This window comes from Macaca fascicularis, chromosome 6 (assembly GCF_037993035.2).
Source record: "Macaca fascicularis isolate 582-1 chromosome 6, T2T-MFA8v1.1".
NCBI lineage: Eukaryota > Metazoa > Chordata > Mammalia > Primates > Cercopithecidae > Macaca > Macaca fascicularis.
The window spans coordinates 92755793-92770208 of NC_088380.1; the positions used below are offsets into that span (position 1 = coordinate 92755793).

At 36.2% G+C, this 14416-nt stretch overlaps 2 protein-coding genes across 54 annotated transcripts in view; one reads left to right on the forward strand and one right to left on the reverse strand.

The window, feature by feature from the left end:
- LOC135971059 (uncharacterized) overlaps positions 1–14416 on the forward strand; it is a 115810-nt gene that overhangs the window by 58542 nt on the left and 42852 nt on the right. The gene's annotated exons all lie outside the window — the stretch shown is intronic.
- The window catches only part of MEF2C (myocyte enhancer factor 2C), a 184335-nt gene that overhangs the window by 9229 nt on the left and 160690 nt on the right, over positions 1–14416 (reverse strand). For 33 of the 50 annotated variants that reach the window (XM_073993781.1, XM_015451670.3, XM_073993779.1 and 30 more), the window contains 4 exons: positions 4572–4744; positions 3036–3059; positions 2057–2186; positions 1332–1467 (listed from right to left, as the gene is read on the reverse strand). In XM_073993781.1, the coding sequence (XP_073849882.1) occupies positions 1332–1467; positions 2057–2186; positions 3036–3059; positions 4572–4744 (463 nt within the window). The remainder of the gene's footprint in view (positions 1–1331; positions 1468–2056; positions 2187–3035; positions 3060–4571; positions 4745–14416) is intronic. The other 17 variants (XM_073993801.1, XM_073993789.1, XM_073993798.1 and 14 more) reach the window with 1 other exon arrangement.

Genomic DNA, 14416 nt, shown 5'->3' on the forward strand with positions numbered 1-14416 from the left:
AAGAGACACAAAGTTGTGGTATATATCAGTGACTTTTATACTAATCAATGTTTTATTCTCACTATCTCCTTAGAAATACGGATATATAACTAGTTAACTAATACAGCTAATTGATTAATGATAACCAAATGGCTAAGCAGAAAAGTAAAAGTGGGCTAGGCATACAGAATATTTTTAAAATATAAAAGCTTGTTATCTTTAAATATTTTATATGCTCCTGGTATTTTCTTTTGAAGATTAATTGCAATTTTGGACTTATTAAATTGACAGTCAGGCTTTCAGTTTACGTTTTAAGCTTTTTAAAAAAATGATTTGTTTTATATGAAGTAGTGTGAATTGTGAATTCAGAGCTTTTTAAAGGTTTGAACGTTTCCACAGATAAATGACAGGAGTCATTTCTATGATAAAGACATATCTGAAAACTACCACAAGGGGGCAGAAAGATACATCCTACGACTACATAAAACAAAAATTATTTTTATACCCAAATTTAGGAAATTAGTATTATATGTACTAATTAGTATTATATACATCTATTTCATACAATATCTATAAGTATACAACTATACTATGAATACATTATAAATATATGAAGCTTGTATATCAAATGACTAGTTGTTCCTATGTGTATTAGGTTAACATTGGCATAAACTATATGGTTTATGTGAAAAAAGAAAGATTCTCAAATATCTAAGCTTATACTATAAATGCCTTCTTTTTTTTTTTTTTGTTTTTGTTTTTTGAGACGGAGTCTCGCTCTGTCGCCCAGGCTGGAGTGCAGTGGCGCGATCTCGGCTCACTGCAAGCTCCGCCTCCCGGGTTCCCGCCATTCTCCTGCCTCAGCCTCCTGAGTAGCTGGGACTACAGGCGCCCGCCACCGCGCCCGGCTAATTTTTTGTATTTTTAGTAGAGACGGGGTTTCACCGTGGTCTCGATCTCCTGACCTTGTGATCCGCCCGCCTCGGCCTCCCAAAGTGCTGGGATTACAGGCGTGAGCCACCGCGCCCGGCCTATAAATGCCTTCTTAAGTCCCAAATGAACTGTGTGAAAACTAAATAAAAATTCTATCACTGATAGAAGTGGAAACAAATGTAGCCTAAAACAATAAGGAAACAATTTACCTCATTATTACAGAGCTCGCTGTCCTCTTAAAAAAACAGGTATACAAGATTTAAGCTACTTGAAAAGTATTGATTGGAAAATTACACTTGGATTTCAATAAAGTAGAATTTTACACCCTCTAATGGGATATTAAAGCACATATTTAGAGATCGCCATTTGTTTTTTAAAATGCATTCTAAAATTATACTATAAAAAATAAAATTGCTTACCCCAATTGACTGAGGGCAGATGGTGGCATGTTATGTAGGTGTTGCTGTTGCCAGCCAGTTACTGAACCAAGGTGAAGAGCGCTGGCGGTGTTAAACCCAGACAGAGATGACAGGTCTGCACTACTCAGAGAGTACTCTAGATTAAAAGAATAAAACAATAAGGGGAAATATTAAATTCAGAAATTATCAAATGCTAAACGGAATAAACATTTTCAATTTCCAAAATATTCTATTAGGATTATCATTGTTACATATATTTTTGATTTTGGGAGGAGGGGAGATAAAGCATCAGCGATAATTTTAATATAAAAGGAATATACTATAAACCAAAAATAAGTATTCCATGAATGCTTTGAAGTAACATAGTCTACAATTCTAGTTTATTAGAACTACAATCTAGTATAAAGGTATGTACATATTTGATGATGTACAAATGTTAAACAATCCTGAGAAAGTGAGCTTTTTATTACATCAAAGAAATAGCTCAATTTTCTTGAAAGTGTGCTTCTATTTTGAACTCAGGTTGCGTAAATAAAACTTTCAGTCAGTTAAGAAAGAAAAACGTGGATATTCACTTTGTCTTAGTAAAGAATGGTAATGTTGCAGTGCTGTGGACAGCACAGGCCCTAAATAAAGCTTCCTAACAGAGTAAAAGATAACTTTTTCATCTTGCTTTTCAATAAAAAGTATTTAGTGTACTAATTGCACATGACAAAGCTACTCACCGGTACCATATGTTGTTGAAATGGCTGATGGATATCCTCCCATTCCTTGTCCTGGTAAAGTAGGAGTTGCTACAGAAACCACTGGGGTAGCCAATGACTGAGCCGACTGGGAGTTATTTATCCTTTGATTCTTTTAAAGTAAATAGAAAGACATTACTGATGGAATATTTTTAAAAGTTAAAAATATTAGATTTCAGTATTAGTTTTGCACATAAAGAGATAACTTGGTACAAATCTCATGAAATTAATCATTTAACATGTGTCTCTATGAACTCTGCCAACCCTATCATTTACAATCCTTCAAGAGACCAGCTGTTGCCATAGTAACCCATTACATCAGTATCTCCTAGGCAACAGAACTAGTAACAAGTACCATAGCTTTATTATGGGTAAAAACAGACTATGTTGAAAACTGATGAAATATGTATACTGTACTTCCATTGTTTCAGTTTTTATTCAAATGCAAATTTTTAAAAAATTAAAATCAACCATGGTAGTTTTTATGTTCAGTTCTACATACAGCAGAGAGCAAATGAGTAGGGGCTCATGTTATATTCCGACCAGCAGGTGGTGCTCTGACCACTTTGTTCAGATTCTTCTAAAACTTCCCTCAAACTAGATGGCAAAGCAGCTAATGCGAATATTTAACTCATTACAGTAAAGAGATAAAAGATTCCCCATATAAACTTAAAATCATGAGACTTTAATTCCCAGAAGAAGAAATATTTTAGTTTTATATAATGAAAGAATATTTTTGTTTGAATTTTACTGTAAATTGTCCTAAAATATTGAAACAGAAAAAAAATAACCTGACATTCTTTCCACCTGTGAGTGATGCCAGAAATTAATGGTATTTAAACATAATCAATGTTGACATACTGTGGTAACTTCCAATATCTTTCAATTTTATCAAAGCTACCACCTCTTCCTAAAAGTAGCTTTGCACATGCCATTTGAGGGAAGCGCTCTCACCACTTACCAAAAGCAGGTCGACATCCTCAGACTGAGAGCATGCGGAAGGAGTTTTATTAATTAGTGTCCATAAATATTTATAATTGGGCAAAATCTTTTCAACAAAAGGAAAAGCATCTTCCGATAGACACAACAGTTTAAACAGTTTTAAAACCCAGACTCCAAAGATAACTCCTTACAAAGACATTCTTTGTTTCCCTTAATGAGCTGTTTGTCTCAAATGTGAAGACAAATCTACCCGGTTTTCAGCCCAGGTCAGTGTCTCAATGTTCATTATTTCATCACCCCATTTTGAAGGCAAAAAAAAAAAAAGACTGTGCTTTGAAACCTCACTTGCTGGAGGAAGGGGAGCTACACCTGGCTGCCAGAGAGGGACTTAACTGACCCATCACAGATTCCCTGGGACAGCATCAGTTTTAAGGGACCTGGAATAAATCTGTTGATAGAGATGGCTTGCCATGCACGGCCCACACTGCTTGGATGTAGCCCTGTAGGAGGTTATATTTATTAGACCCAGTTTTTTCTGAAGGGAATGTTGCATATTATGTGATTTTTTTGGTTGATATTCAAAATTAATCTGCACTGTGCCATAATAAACTAATCATCTCGCAGGACTGTTGTACCCTGAAGCTTGCCACAGAGCAGAGAAAGCAAAAAAAAAAAAAAAAAAAAAAAAAGAAATGTGTTTGCAGAGTGATCTAAATTTGTCTACTGAATCTTGGTGTTAAACGTTCTTGCTCTTAAGCAAAGCTAATTTGTAGAACACTGATGTAAGGCTCTTGGTTGTTGAATTTGGTCCCACAACATTATCTTCATCTTAGGCATGCAGACCCAGAAGAAAGAAAAATGACAGCGTCTGGGGATATAATCTCTATTTAAAATTTCTTATTTATTTATCTTTCTTAGAGGTGCTACAATTGTTTTTTGATGTAAAATATAACCTTTGTTCTTAAAATGCCTAGGATTTTAACACAATTTGCTTTTGAGAGATAGCTATTTTCATGAAGTACATATATGGAAAGATGAATTGAGGTAGTGTGCAGGCATGTGATGTATTAGATATTATCATTGCAATACATCTAAGAAAGGATTCGCTAATTAACAGGAGAAAGTTCATTTAGAAATTATGGAAAGTATTTTTTCATTGTCAGCATGTTGAGGAAATAAATATTGTAAAAATACTATGTTATGAAGTACCTTATTACCTATTATTACTCTGCTTATGGGACATAGAGATTGACTGATAGTAGTGTGTAATTTTTTTCCAGCTATAAATTGAAAGCCTTAAAAGAAAATGTTTTTCTTGTCCTAGAACATCAGCCTAGTGAAGTTCACTAGATTTTTTTTTTTTTTAACACGGAAAAGGGAAATGCAAACCAGTTACCAGAAATAATAGCTAAATACAAGCAACGCTCTGTCAATGGCACTGATGTGTTCATTTTCTGGGAGAATGTAAGTAATTCATCAAGTTAGACAAACATAAAAACAGCAAAACATATACAAAACATTATCAATATTTATTTAAAATGTAGTTTTGTATTACCACTGATGGCATCGTATTCTTGCTGCCTGGTGGAATAAGAACTCGGAGATCTGGTTTACGGTTATTCATTCCTAAATTCATTGGGGGAGGAGATTTTGCTTGCATATTCTTGTTCAAGTTACCAGGTGAGACCAGCAGACCTGGTGAGTTTCGGGGATTGCCATACCCGTTCCCTGTTAAGAAAAAACAATAAAGCACTCAGGAAGAAATCTAGGTCAAATATGTTTCCCAAGAATACACAACATGAGAATAAAAGCAAAAGCTTAATGGTAAGACACACATTGCAAAACCATAGGATGACTGATTTGACCTCCATGGGACAGGTAACCCATTTAATTATTCAATAGTCCTCTGAAGGAAGATTAGAAACTTTTTATGAGAAGAGAGCCAATATACATCAACTTGCTCAGAAATCAGCATATACTTTTTTCCTATCAAAAATATTCAGGAAGAAAGTCAGACAGTAGTTCAGGGTCTAAGAAAAGCACAGAACTGGTCTTGCACTTTAATTGACTAGCTTGGCGGAGGCCTGGCTGGCGTGACTCACTCTTTCAGTTCACTGGTTTGGGTTTTATTTTGTGTGTCTGTGTGTCCTTAAATGAAGAAAGGGCATACCAGCAAGACTGTAATTTCTAGGACATGCAGGAGGAGGGGAAGCTGCTTACACATTTTGCTGTTCAGTTCCGCTTTTCTCTGAGTGAATTCTCTCTATGGTTTTTCTTCCATCTACTTTGCCCTCCTCACTAAGTTCAGTGTACAACCCGTGCTTTCCTGCTCTCACAGAACTTCAGAAAGCAAAACTCCTTCCCTGGAGCTGAAATGAAGTGATGATGCCCCCGCTAAAGTGCTGATTCACCAAGGCACAGGAACAGCCATTGAACGGGAAGACTGAAAGGGTTTTCTTAAGTCTCTGATGTTCAGCACCCTACTAACAGAAAAGTGGATATCCCAAGGTCTCTGTTTTTCATATTTCAAAATACGACCAAGAGAGCTAGGGAGGAGTTGATTACAAATGCCAGCAGAGCTGGCATGAGAGCGGACTCAGAAAGACATCTGCTGACTTCCTCTACTGCCTCCGAAGGGAGAATAAGAGAAATCAGCTACCTGATTCGACAATCCTTGCTAGAAACTAGACAGTTGTCTTCTGAAGCTCTCTAAAGGAGACAATTAAACCTCACTGTTATTGTCATCATTACAAAACACAAGTATCTATTACCCCTGCATGAATGAGATTGTGTGCTACCCAGTGAGGATGCAAAGACAAGGTCCCAGGCTTGAAAAGCTCTGAAATCTCTTTGTGGTAATCCAATACATACTCATGGAAAACATAAAGACCAATACAAGGCAGCGTAGAGTTCATGGAAGAGGTAGGAATTGATGAGGGCCTTGAAGAAAGAAAGGGCCATAGGAAGATACACTAGGTTTGTGATGAAGCGGTAGGAAAGGGCTGAGGTAGGAGTTTATAGAGCCTGGTAAGGCGTACTGAGAGGAACCTGTTTAGAAGGGGACCTATGAAAAGAGAGGGGTATCAGAGGCTCTGGAGGGATGCAGGTGTTGGCTTGTGGAGATCTTGAATTCCAGGATAAAAGGCCTTGGGTTTATACGGTGGAAATGAAAGTTTCAGAGTAGAGGTATGACACAGACCTGTAAGTGGTCAGAAAGATCTACTGGCATTGGCATACTCAGGAATTAGTAAGGCTTGCTAGTGTGGACCAGTCTGGAGACTAGCTTGACCAGTCTGGAGACTAGCCTGAGATAGAGGCCATGAGGAACTGGAAAGGCAGGGCAAAGGTATATTTCAGGAGATATTTATGGGAACATCTTTAGAAGCAAAATATATTTGAGGCACACTGCATAAAGCACGTTTGTTCTTCATATCCCCTTCATTTACCTGTCTCATTTTATGGATGAATAAACAGGCTGAATATATAACAAATAACCACAAGATTAAGTCTGTCAATTGGATTATGAATAAAATTATCCTAGTTCCTGGGGTAAAAAAAAAAACAAACAAACAAAAATAAAACACACTGGACACCCCCAAAACATGTGTTGAGCACACAGGAGTCACTTAAGAAATGTTGGTTGAATCTGAATATAAATTCCCTTCTATAAGAAAACTTCTGGAAAATTAGCCAAATTCTCTAAAGCTGATAAATATGACAAACGCCAAAATTTTCTTTACAGTAAATTCGAACAGTATTCCGTGGCAAAAGCTGTTACAGCAAACAATGCATTTACCTTCTCTCACTAGAAGAAAAAAACAAACAAAAGAGAGTATGTTCACTTTAAAAAAATGCTTGACAAAATGGAGTGCTTAGAGGAGTTTTATATTTAATATGTCATCCTGAATCATTATTGTGAATATGTTATGAACTTAGTTTGAATTAATAGATTCTACGGGATAAAAAGAGAATGAGAACATCAAGGTCAATTCTGCTCTATACTTTGCTGTCAGCTGAAGGTCAGATGGACACACTGAAGACATATGTCACTTATCTATTAAGTCTGTGTGAGATCTGGTTTATATAAACAATCAAATGGAAAATTAGCTGGGTAATTTCAAAAGAAGGGGGAAAAAAAGATCAGTTAAGCAGTGCAATGAAGCTTGAATAGATCAGAAGAAACTAAAACCCCAGCTCGGTAGATGCCGATACTGGTTTGCATGGAGGAGTTATTTTGCTAAAAGGAAGTAAAACCGCTTCGTGAAATGTGTTGTCCTGTGATATGACAAGCACTGGGCCAGTGTGCGAAAATGGAAATGCTTCACGGAGGCCTTGAGAAAAGTTGTTTTTTTTTTTTTTTTTTTTTTTTGCATTTTCTACAGTAAACTCTCTGAGAAATTCCAACAAAGCCTATGTCTTTTTGCCCACATTATTTAAACAGTTATTCAGGGCATCAGTAGGGGGAAAAAAGTAAACATACATTGTAGTTTTTCATTCAATAAATACCTCAAAACTAAAAAAAAAAAAAGATTTAAAAAGCCTTCTACTTTTCTCTTGGAATATTTCCTGTTATTTGGAAATTATGCCATTTTAGAAGATTAGTCACATATTTTAAGGTGTTTACATACTGAAATGTAAAACATTTTGAACCATGATGACACTTTTAAATTCATATTTTTGGAGCATTGAGTTATTTTTAAGAACAAATAAATTCTGCTTTTTGCTAGTGAATTTCTGCTGTTTCTAGCATATTGTGCCAGCTAGCATTTTGGAGCCGTATAATAACCATTTCTGTTTCCAGCCACCAAATTGTTATTCTTTGGGCATAATATAGATTCAGGAATGCAAGACTGTGGATCCTAAACCAGTGATATAGAAACCTATCATTTGAAAATCAATGATGAATACATGCGTGTGGTTTACTGCTAAGAAGAGCCTGCATTTAAACCGGCTGGGAAACCGCAGCCTCCTCCTCACTCAGAATGCTGCGGCCTGTGTTGAGCCTGTTGTCCCACCGTAAGATAAATTCACCAAAGAGAATGGTCGCATTTAAATTCAGGGGTCCGGGAGGTGGGAAACACCACCTCCCAACAACCTTCTAATATACAGATTCAACCTTTATTCATGCTATGTTTTAAAATTACCCTCTGCCTGGACAATTATCAATTTAGACGTGACTGTATGCAGATGTCACATTCCTCTGACCACTTAAAGGCACAAAAATTATAAAGCAGGAGTGAATGGATTTCCTGATTATAGATTATAAGAAAATGAAGTAGAGACCAACTTTAGAGTCAGTTTGTTTTATAGTTTCATTTGATTAAAAATATTGTTTTACATAAAAATAACAAATTTAAGCATACATGAGTTAACTTACATAAAGGATTGTAGAATCTACTTCTTCTGGTACAAGTTTGTATATCCTCATATTAAAATTAGTGTCAATACATAGAGCTTGAATGTGGTGTTAGGAGAAAAAACATTTTTCTCCCCAGTTAACTAGCAAACACTTGCTGCATTTTTTTTTATTGACTCCTATTTTAAGAAGTTGTAAATTCAAAGAACATATTCCTGGCTTAAGATATTATGAGGAAGGCATTTTGCCTTGTCTCACAGAGCTCACTTGAACATGTAGCTCTCTTTGAGCTCAAAGTTCTGAAACTTTCTTTTATTTGGATGTTTAGGCATTTTGAGTTTTCTTCACTTGTTCCTTTTTCTTTTCTAGGACTTTCAATTATGAATACAAGCATATAAGACTAATAAGCACAAACAGAACTAGTCACTATGGACCATGGCTAATTCTGTCATCGGCATAACCATTTTTTAATCTACCAAACTGCCATCTTCCATCATCCTCCCTTCCTTCTTCCATCTTCATATCCAATGAGATACCAAATCTTGTTCATTTTTCTTCAAAAATGCCTGTCTCTACTTCCACTGCCGCCATCTTAGCTTTGGCTTTCATCACCATTTGAATAAATATTTCAGCAACTCTCCATCTGGGCCTCTGGTCTCTAGTTGAGGGGTTCTTCACCAGGCCTTAAGAAGAGTTTCAGGCCTTCAGAGGAGTTCCTTAAAGCTGTATTCAAACTTTTGTGCATTTGTGTGATGCCAACCAACTCATTCAAGGAAGTCTTTCTAAACTGCTACTTCCATCATGTTCCTTTTTATACATGAATGCTTAACACAGTTGAGTCAGTGCCCTGCCTGAACTGTCTACAGTTGACACACTCTATCTATGAAATCTAATTTCCAATGGACACAGCCTGCCTTATGGTCCTTGGAATATATGCAAATCTTTGCTCTAGCAGTTCAATAACTGGCAGTATTGGCTCTCCTGTTTAATTCAAATTTATCTTTTAAGGATCAACTGAAGTTCCAACTCTTTCATGATGCTTTTCAGACAACTTCAGCCCACACTGAACTCACTCCCCTCTGCTGCAATTAGAGGCAGTGATAATACACAGCGTACTAGTTCTTTATATGTTTCAGGTGCTTCGCAAATAGATATAAAGAATATGCTAGAAAAATTAAGAATTATTCAGGAAAGGCACTAAAAGGTAAGTTATTGAGGGACAACGAGGTGAGAACTGAAAATGTAATGAGTAACTTGGTAAATTCAAACGTCAAGGGTCTCTTCTCTTTATGCTACTTGAGAACATTTTACATTTTAGATAATGATTGCAAACTGATGACCAAGTACACTATTGAGACAAACTGCTTATCAACCATGTAATACGAAAGCCAGGAAATCATGTAAGTGCCCACCTACTAAATTTGTTTATAGAGGGTTAATTAAAGCTACTTTTCTACCTGTTGCACCTGTTAATCATTTCACAGCACATTACCTTAGCTAACTGCAAGTGGTAGACTCAAACAAGTCAGACATTTTCCCTAAAGAAAATGAAAAGTTGAAGTCTCTGATATTTTCTTCCACACTGAGGCGTACTTGCTGCCACAGGTTATCGTTATATCAAGATAAATCTCAACATGAATTTACTCATACAGAACTTTTCACCAAAAGATGAGCTGCATGATATCCTAGGAAAAAGAATGGTGGCAGCGTGGCTATTAAGAGTGAACAGGAATTTATCAGATGGTTCAGAGAGAGGCTTTGTGGAGAGAAGGAATGCAGGACAGAGAGATCTTGGAGTTGAGAAGTGGGGGGAATTCCTCTGAAGATGAAACACCGGGTCTTGTGCAGCATACAGTTTTCCGAAGTTGAAAAAGAAGGCTTGGCTAACATGAACCTCTCAGATTATGTTAACTTCACACTGTAGGCTTTATACTAAATTTCTACCAAACTTTATACTCTAGAAAATGAGCGCCTAAGATAGCTTCCAAGTTGTTAGCTTTGTTAAATTTGTGTTAGGAAAAGAACAATGATGGCAGTGGAAAGGAGAGACAAAAGGGGGTTGGACTGCTGTTAGAGAAGCTAGTTAGAATGACTTGCTCTAGAATACATGAGAAATGATGTCTGAATGAGGCAGCACAGAGGGAAAGATTTACAGGCAGCCAGGAGTTGGGGACAAGAAGAGATAAGGCAGAGAAATCTAGTTTCTACTCAAGATGTTTCTGTTAAGAGTTCTCTCAACCCTACTGAGCCTTAGTTTTCTCAATAGAAGTACTTCCTTAGTGTGAGAGAAGCATAAAAGTAATCTGAATGAGAGGCTCTCAGGTACTCATCTGAGGCAGTCATTGACAATCTTACCATCCAACAATATTAGCAATCGCAAACACAGTGTATAGTATTTTACCAATAACACAACATTAAGCATACACATTAACTGCTCAGAAGATTACCAGGCACTTGTAACTGCTATGTAAGTGTTAGATATTGTACATGGATGTAAAGCACTTTTAATCCTCAAAAGAACAGCCCTGTGGAATACTAAGAGTATCCCTATGAAAAATGAGAAATGAGAAAATCAAAGAAAAGGGAGGTCCAGGAATTTGCTCAATGTCAAACAGCTATCAACTAGTGGAGCTATGATTTGAACCCCAAGTAGTGTGTCCAGAGTCCATGCCTTGAAGTACAACACTACACTGCTCCTTCAGAACTGGTCATGCTCTGAGATAGTGAAAGCCTTTCTATGTCGAGTCTCATTTTCAAATTATGGGGATACAAATGAAGAGAGGACACGACTGATTTGTGAGACTACGGACAGGACAGTCAAGGTTGTCCTAAGCCAGAGGTGATGTGCAAGTTTGAGGGACATGTTGTAACTTGGGCACAATAAATAGTAATTTTGGTTCAGAAGACACTGAATTTGCATAAGGAGGCACAAAATGGTGATGTTTCAAACCACATTTCTGGTCTCTTTCTGGATAAATAAATATTTACAAGTAGGAAATACTGGGTTTAGCTGAACTGAACACCAGAGTAGCTGCTTTAACTTTCAGTGTGCTATTTTGAGTGGATGATTAAATATGCTTTTAAAAGTAGTTTTTGTAATATTTAAATCAATAATCTTCTCCCCTGTAATACACTCAAATGGTAATGATGCTTACCTATTTACTGTCACTTTAGGAGACCAGCTTCTATCAGAAACACCCAATGTTACAGTGAAATGTCTAGTATTTTTTAGTATCCGCGATTAGTTGTTATCTGGGAAATAACTTCTAATATATAAATGTATAAAAATAATTTAGTAACTTGTTAATAGTATCTGATTTTGAGGGATTTGAAGCAAATTGCCACAGGAAAACATTAAACTGAAAATATAGCTGGACCTCTGAAGTATCGATTTGCTGCTTTTACTTCAACAAAATGTTTTACTCACTTTAAAAAAAAAATTAAAGTTATTTTGAAAACAGTTACAGCATACAGGGTTGTTAGACAGGAAATGTCACATACATAATAATGCTCACTATCATCAATTAATTTTATATTTTAGTTTTAAGATTAAAAGTTAGTTTCCAATATCAGGATACTGTTTTGTGCCTCAAATGAACATACATCTTTTTATTGAAAATCACTTTACATTGTGTATCGTAAGCTTGCTCATACAATCCCCTACTCTACTGGAAGTGACAGTTGAAAAAAAAATTAGTGGAAAAATATGATCTTCTAGACTGCAGACCTAGACTGAATGCCTGAAACCTTGTTACATGTGCTAGGAACTGTAAGTTACTCAGCTGCTGTGTATCAACATCAGTTTTTTTTTTTTTTTTTTTTTTTTTTTTTGAGAAAAAAAGATATTTTACATTGAATAGCTCTAAGAGAAAGGACAACCACAAAACATTCAGGGGTCAGAAATCTGGGAATGATGAAAATTTCAATATGCTTAATGTAGAATGGGGGCAAATCAGAGTTCTGATTCTTATCTTGCTAAAGACTCCTGATTAGGGATTCTTACACACAAAATAAAGGCTCCACTTTTTCTGGGGTTTTCTTAGGGAAATTATATGATAATGCATAATGTTAGACTATGAAGAAACTCCTGTGAAACCTCAGTGCATTCTGTGGTATATTCTTAGAAAAATACCCCAAGACTACACCAAAGCCAGAACTATTCTTGGCCATACCAGTTCGGGGGCATCAGACGTTCTAAAAAGAGAGCTGTCGCTTCTCTTTGACCATGTCACCTGATGCTGGACCAAAGCTTCAGGAATTTCATATCTAGCCTATTTGTCCTTGATGTTTCTTGGGCTGTGTTTTGCTCAGCGATTGTGTGTGTGTGTGTGTGTGTGTGTGTGTGTGTGTGAGAGAGAGAGAGAGAGAGAGAGAGAAAGAGAGAAATTAACAGTCTGTCAATGAGACAATGAGCTTTTAACGTACAGCACATACTATGTAAGCTCTGGATTATGAGGAGAGGTAAAGAATTTTTATTTATTACTAAGTTGTTTTTCCAAAGATTCAGAGTCCATAAAGTAGGTTTGTGTTGGCAAACGACTTTCTCATTTGTCCTAACGGTAATGTGGACTTAGGCATCACCATCCCAGCTTTTGACAGATGAGGAAACTGAGGCTTAAGAAGTTTCCGTTACTTGACTGAGATCACCCTGTCAGCAAGGAAGAGAGCTTTGATTTGAATCCAAAATGCAGGTTGCTACCACTACATTACAAAAGCCAGATGTCTGAGATTTAGCATGCATCCTTGTATTTGCAAATAAGGAAGAAATTGACAATCTGATGTTTCCAGCATACATATATAAAAAACCCAAATATCATTCTCCTTTGAGTACTGATTTACTGAAGGGATAGTTTTTAATTGCACCATAAAAATGCTATTGAACCACACTATCTTTAAAAAATTCCATTTAACTATGAATGATAGATTTATGACTCATTTAATTGTTCACTTCTTGAGATTTTGGGGCTGTCTCTTTGCTAAAAATGAGGGGGTGTCTTCATTATTGACACAATCGCTCATTCTTTCAGTCATTTTTATAAACAAAAATATTGAGACAGTATAAATTAGAGAGAGCGTGACAGAAGAGAAAGAATAATTACTTGTGGTTTTAACATTTACACAACTGCTGCGAACACATCAGAAGTTCATAACGTTCAAAGTGAAATGTGTTGCACTGAACTGTACTGCTCTCACATTCTGCTTCAGATTTATTAATACATCTGCTTTACTTCCACCCTTGAGGATAGGAGCCCTGTGCTGGACATCTCCGTGAAGCCTACTGGTGTGCTCCCTTCACCACACATTTCATAAATACTACCGGAACTGCATTAAACTAAACACTATAACCAGACAGGCTAGAAAAATCAAGAATGTAGATGATTATAACCATAGCTCACATTTATTAATAAACACTCTGGGGCAGAAACTGTGTTAGACGCCTTGCATCAATTATCTCATTTAATTTTTACATCAATCCTGAAAAAGAGGAGTTTAACAGACTTTTCAAGGGCAATAGTGCCATTCCTAAAATAATTTGTAAACACATACTTTCCTTGGTTGTTTTATTATTTTGAATATCTGCCTCTGGAATCTTTCCCCAAACTTCAAAAATTTTGCTCCATGGTTTTACAGTTTTCACTGAGTTGCTTAATATTAGACACAACTAAAGATTCAGTTTTCTTGATTGTTAGGTAAACTAAGGTTGTAATGTTTGACTATGTAAACTGGCCATACATTTAGTTTTCTCTTACTACTATATTATAATATTCTATACTAGTATAGCAGGGTTTTTCCCCCTTACACTTTAAATACAACATAATTGGTTCTTTATCATAACTGGAGGTGGTGGGTGGTCTCTAGGGTCAAGAAATTGTAAAAAGAAGGCATAATGTCTAGTAAAATGGATAAACTTAAATATTGAGTTAAAACAATTGAAATGGAGCAATAATAAACGCAGTAAATACTTAGCACCTTTTGGAGGTATCAGTTGGTTATAAATTTAAACTGTTTATCCAAGGTTCTTGGTACAATACTTAAGTTTAACA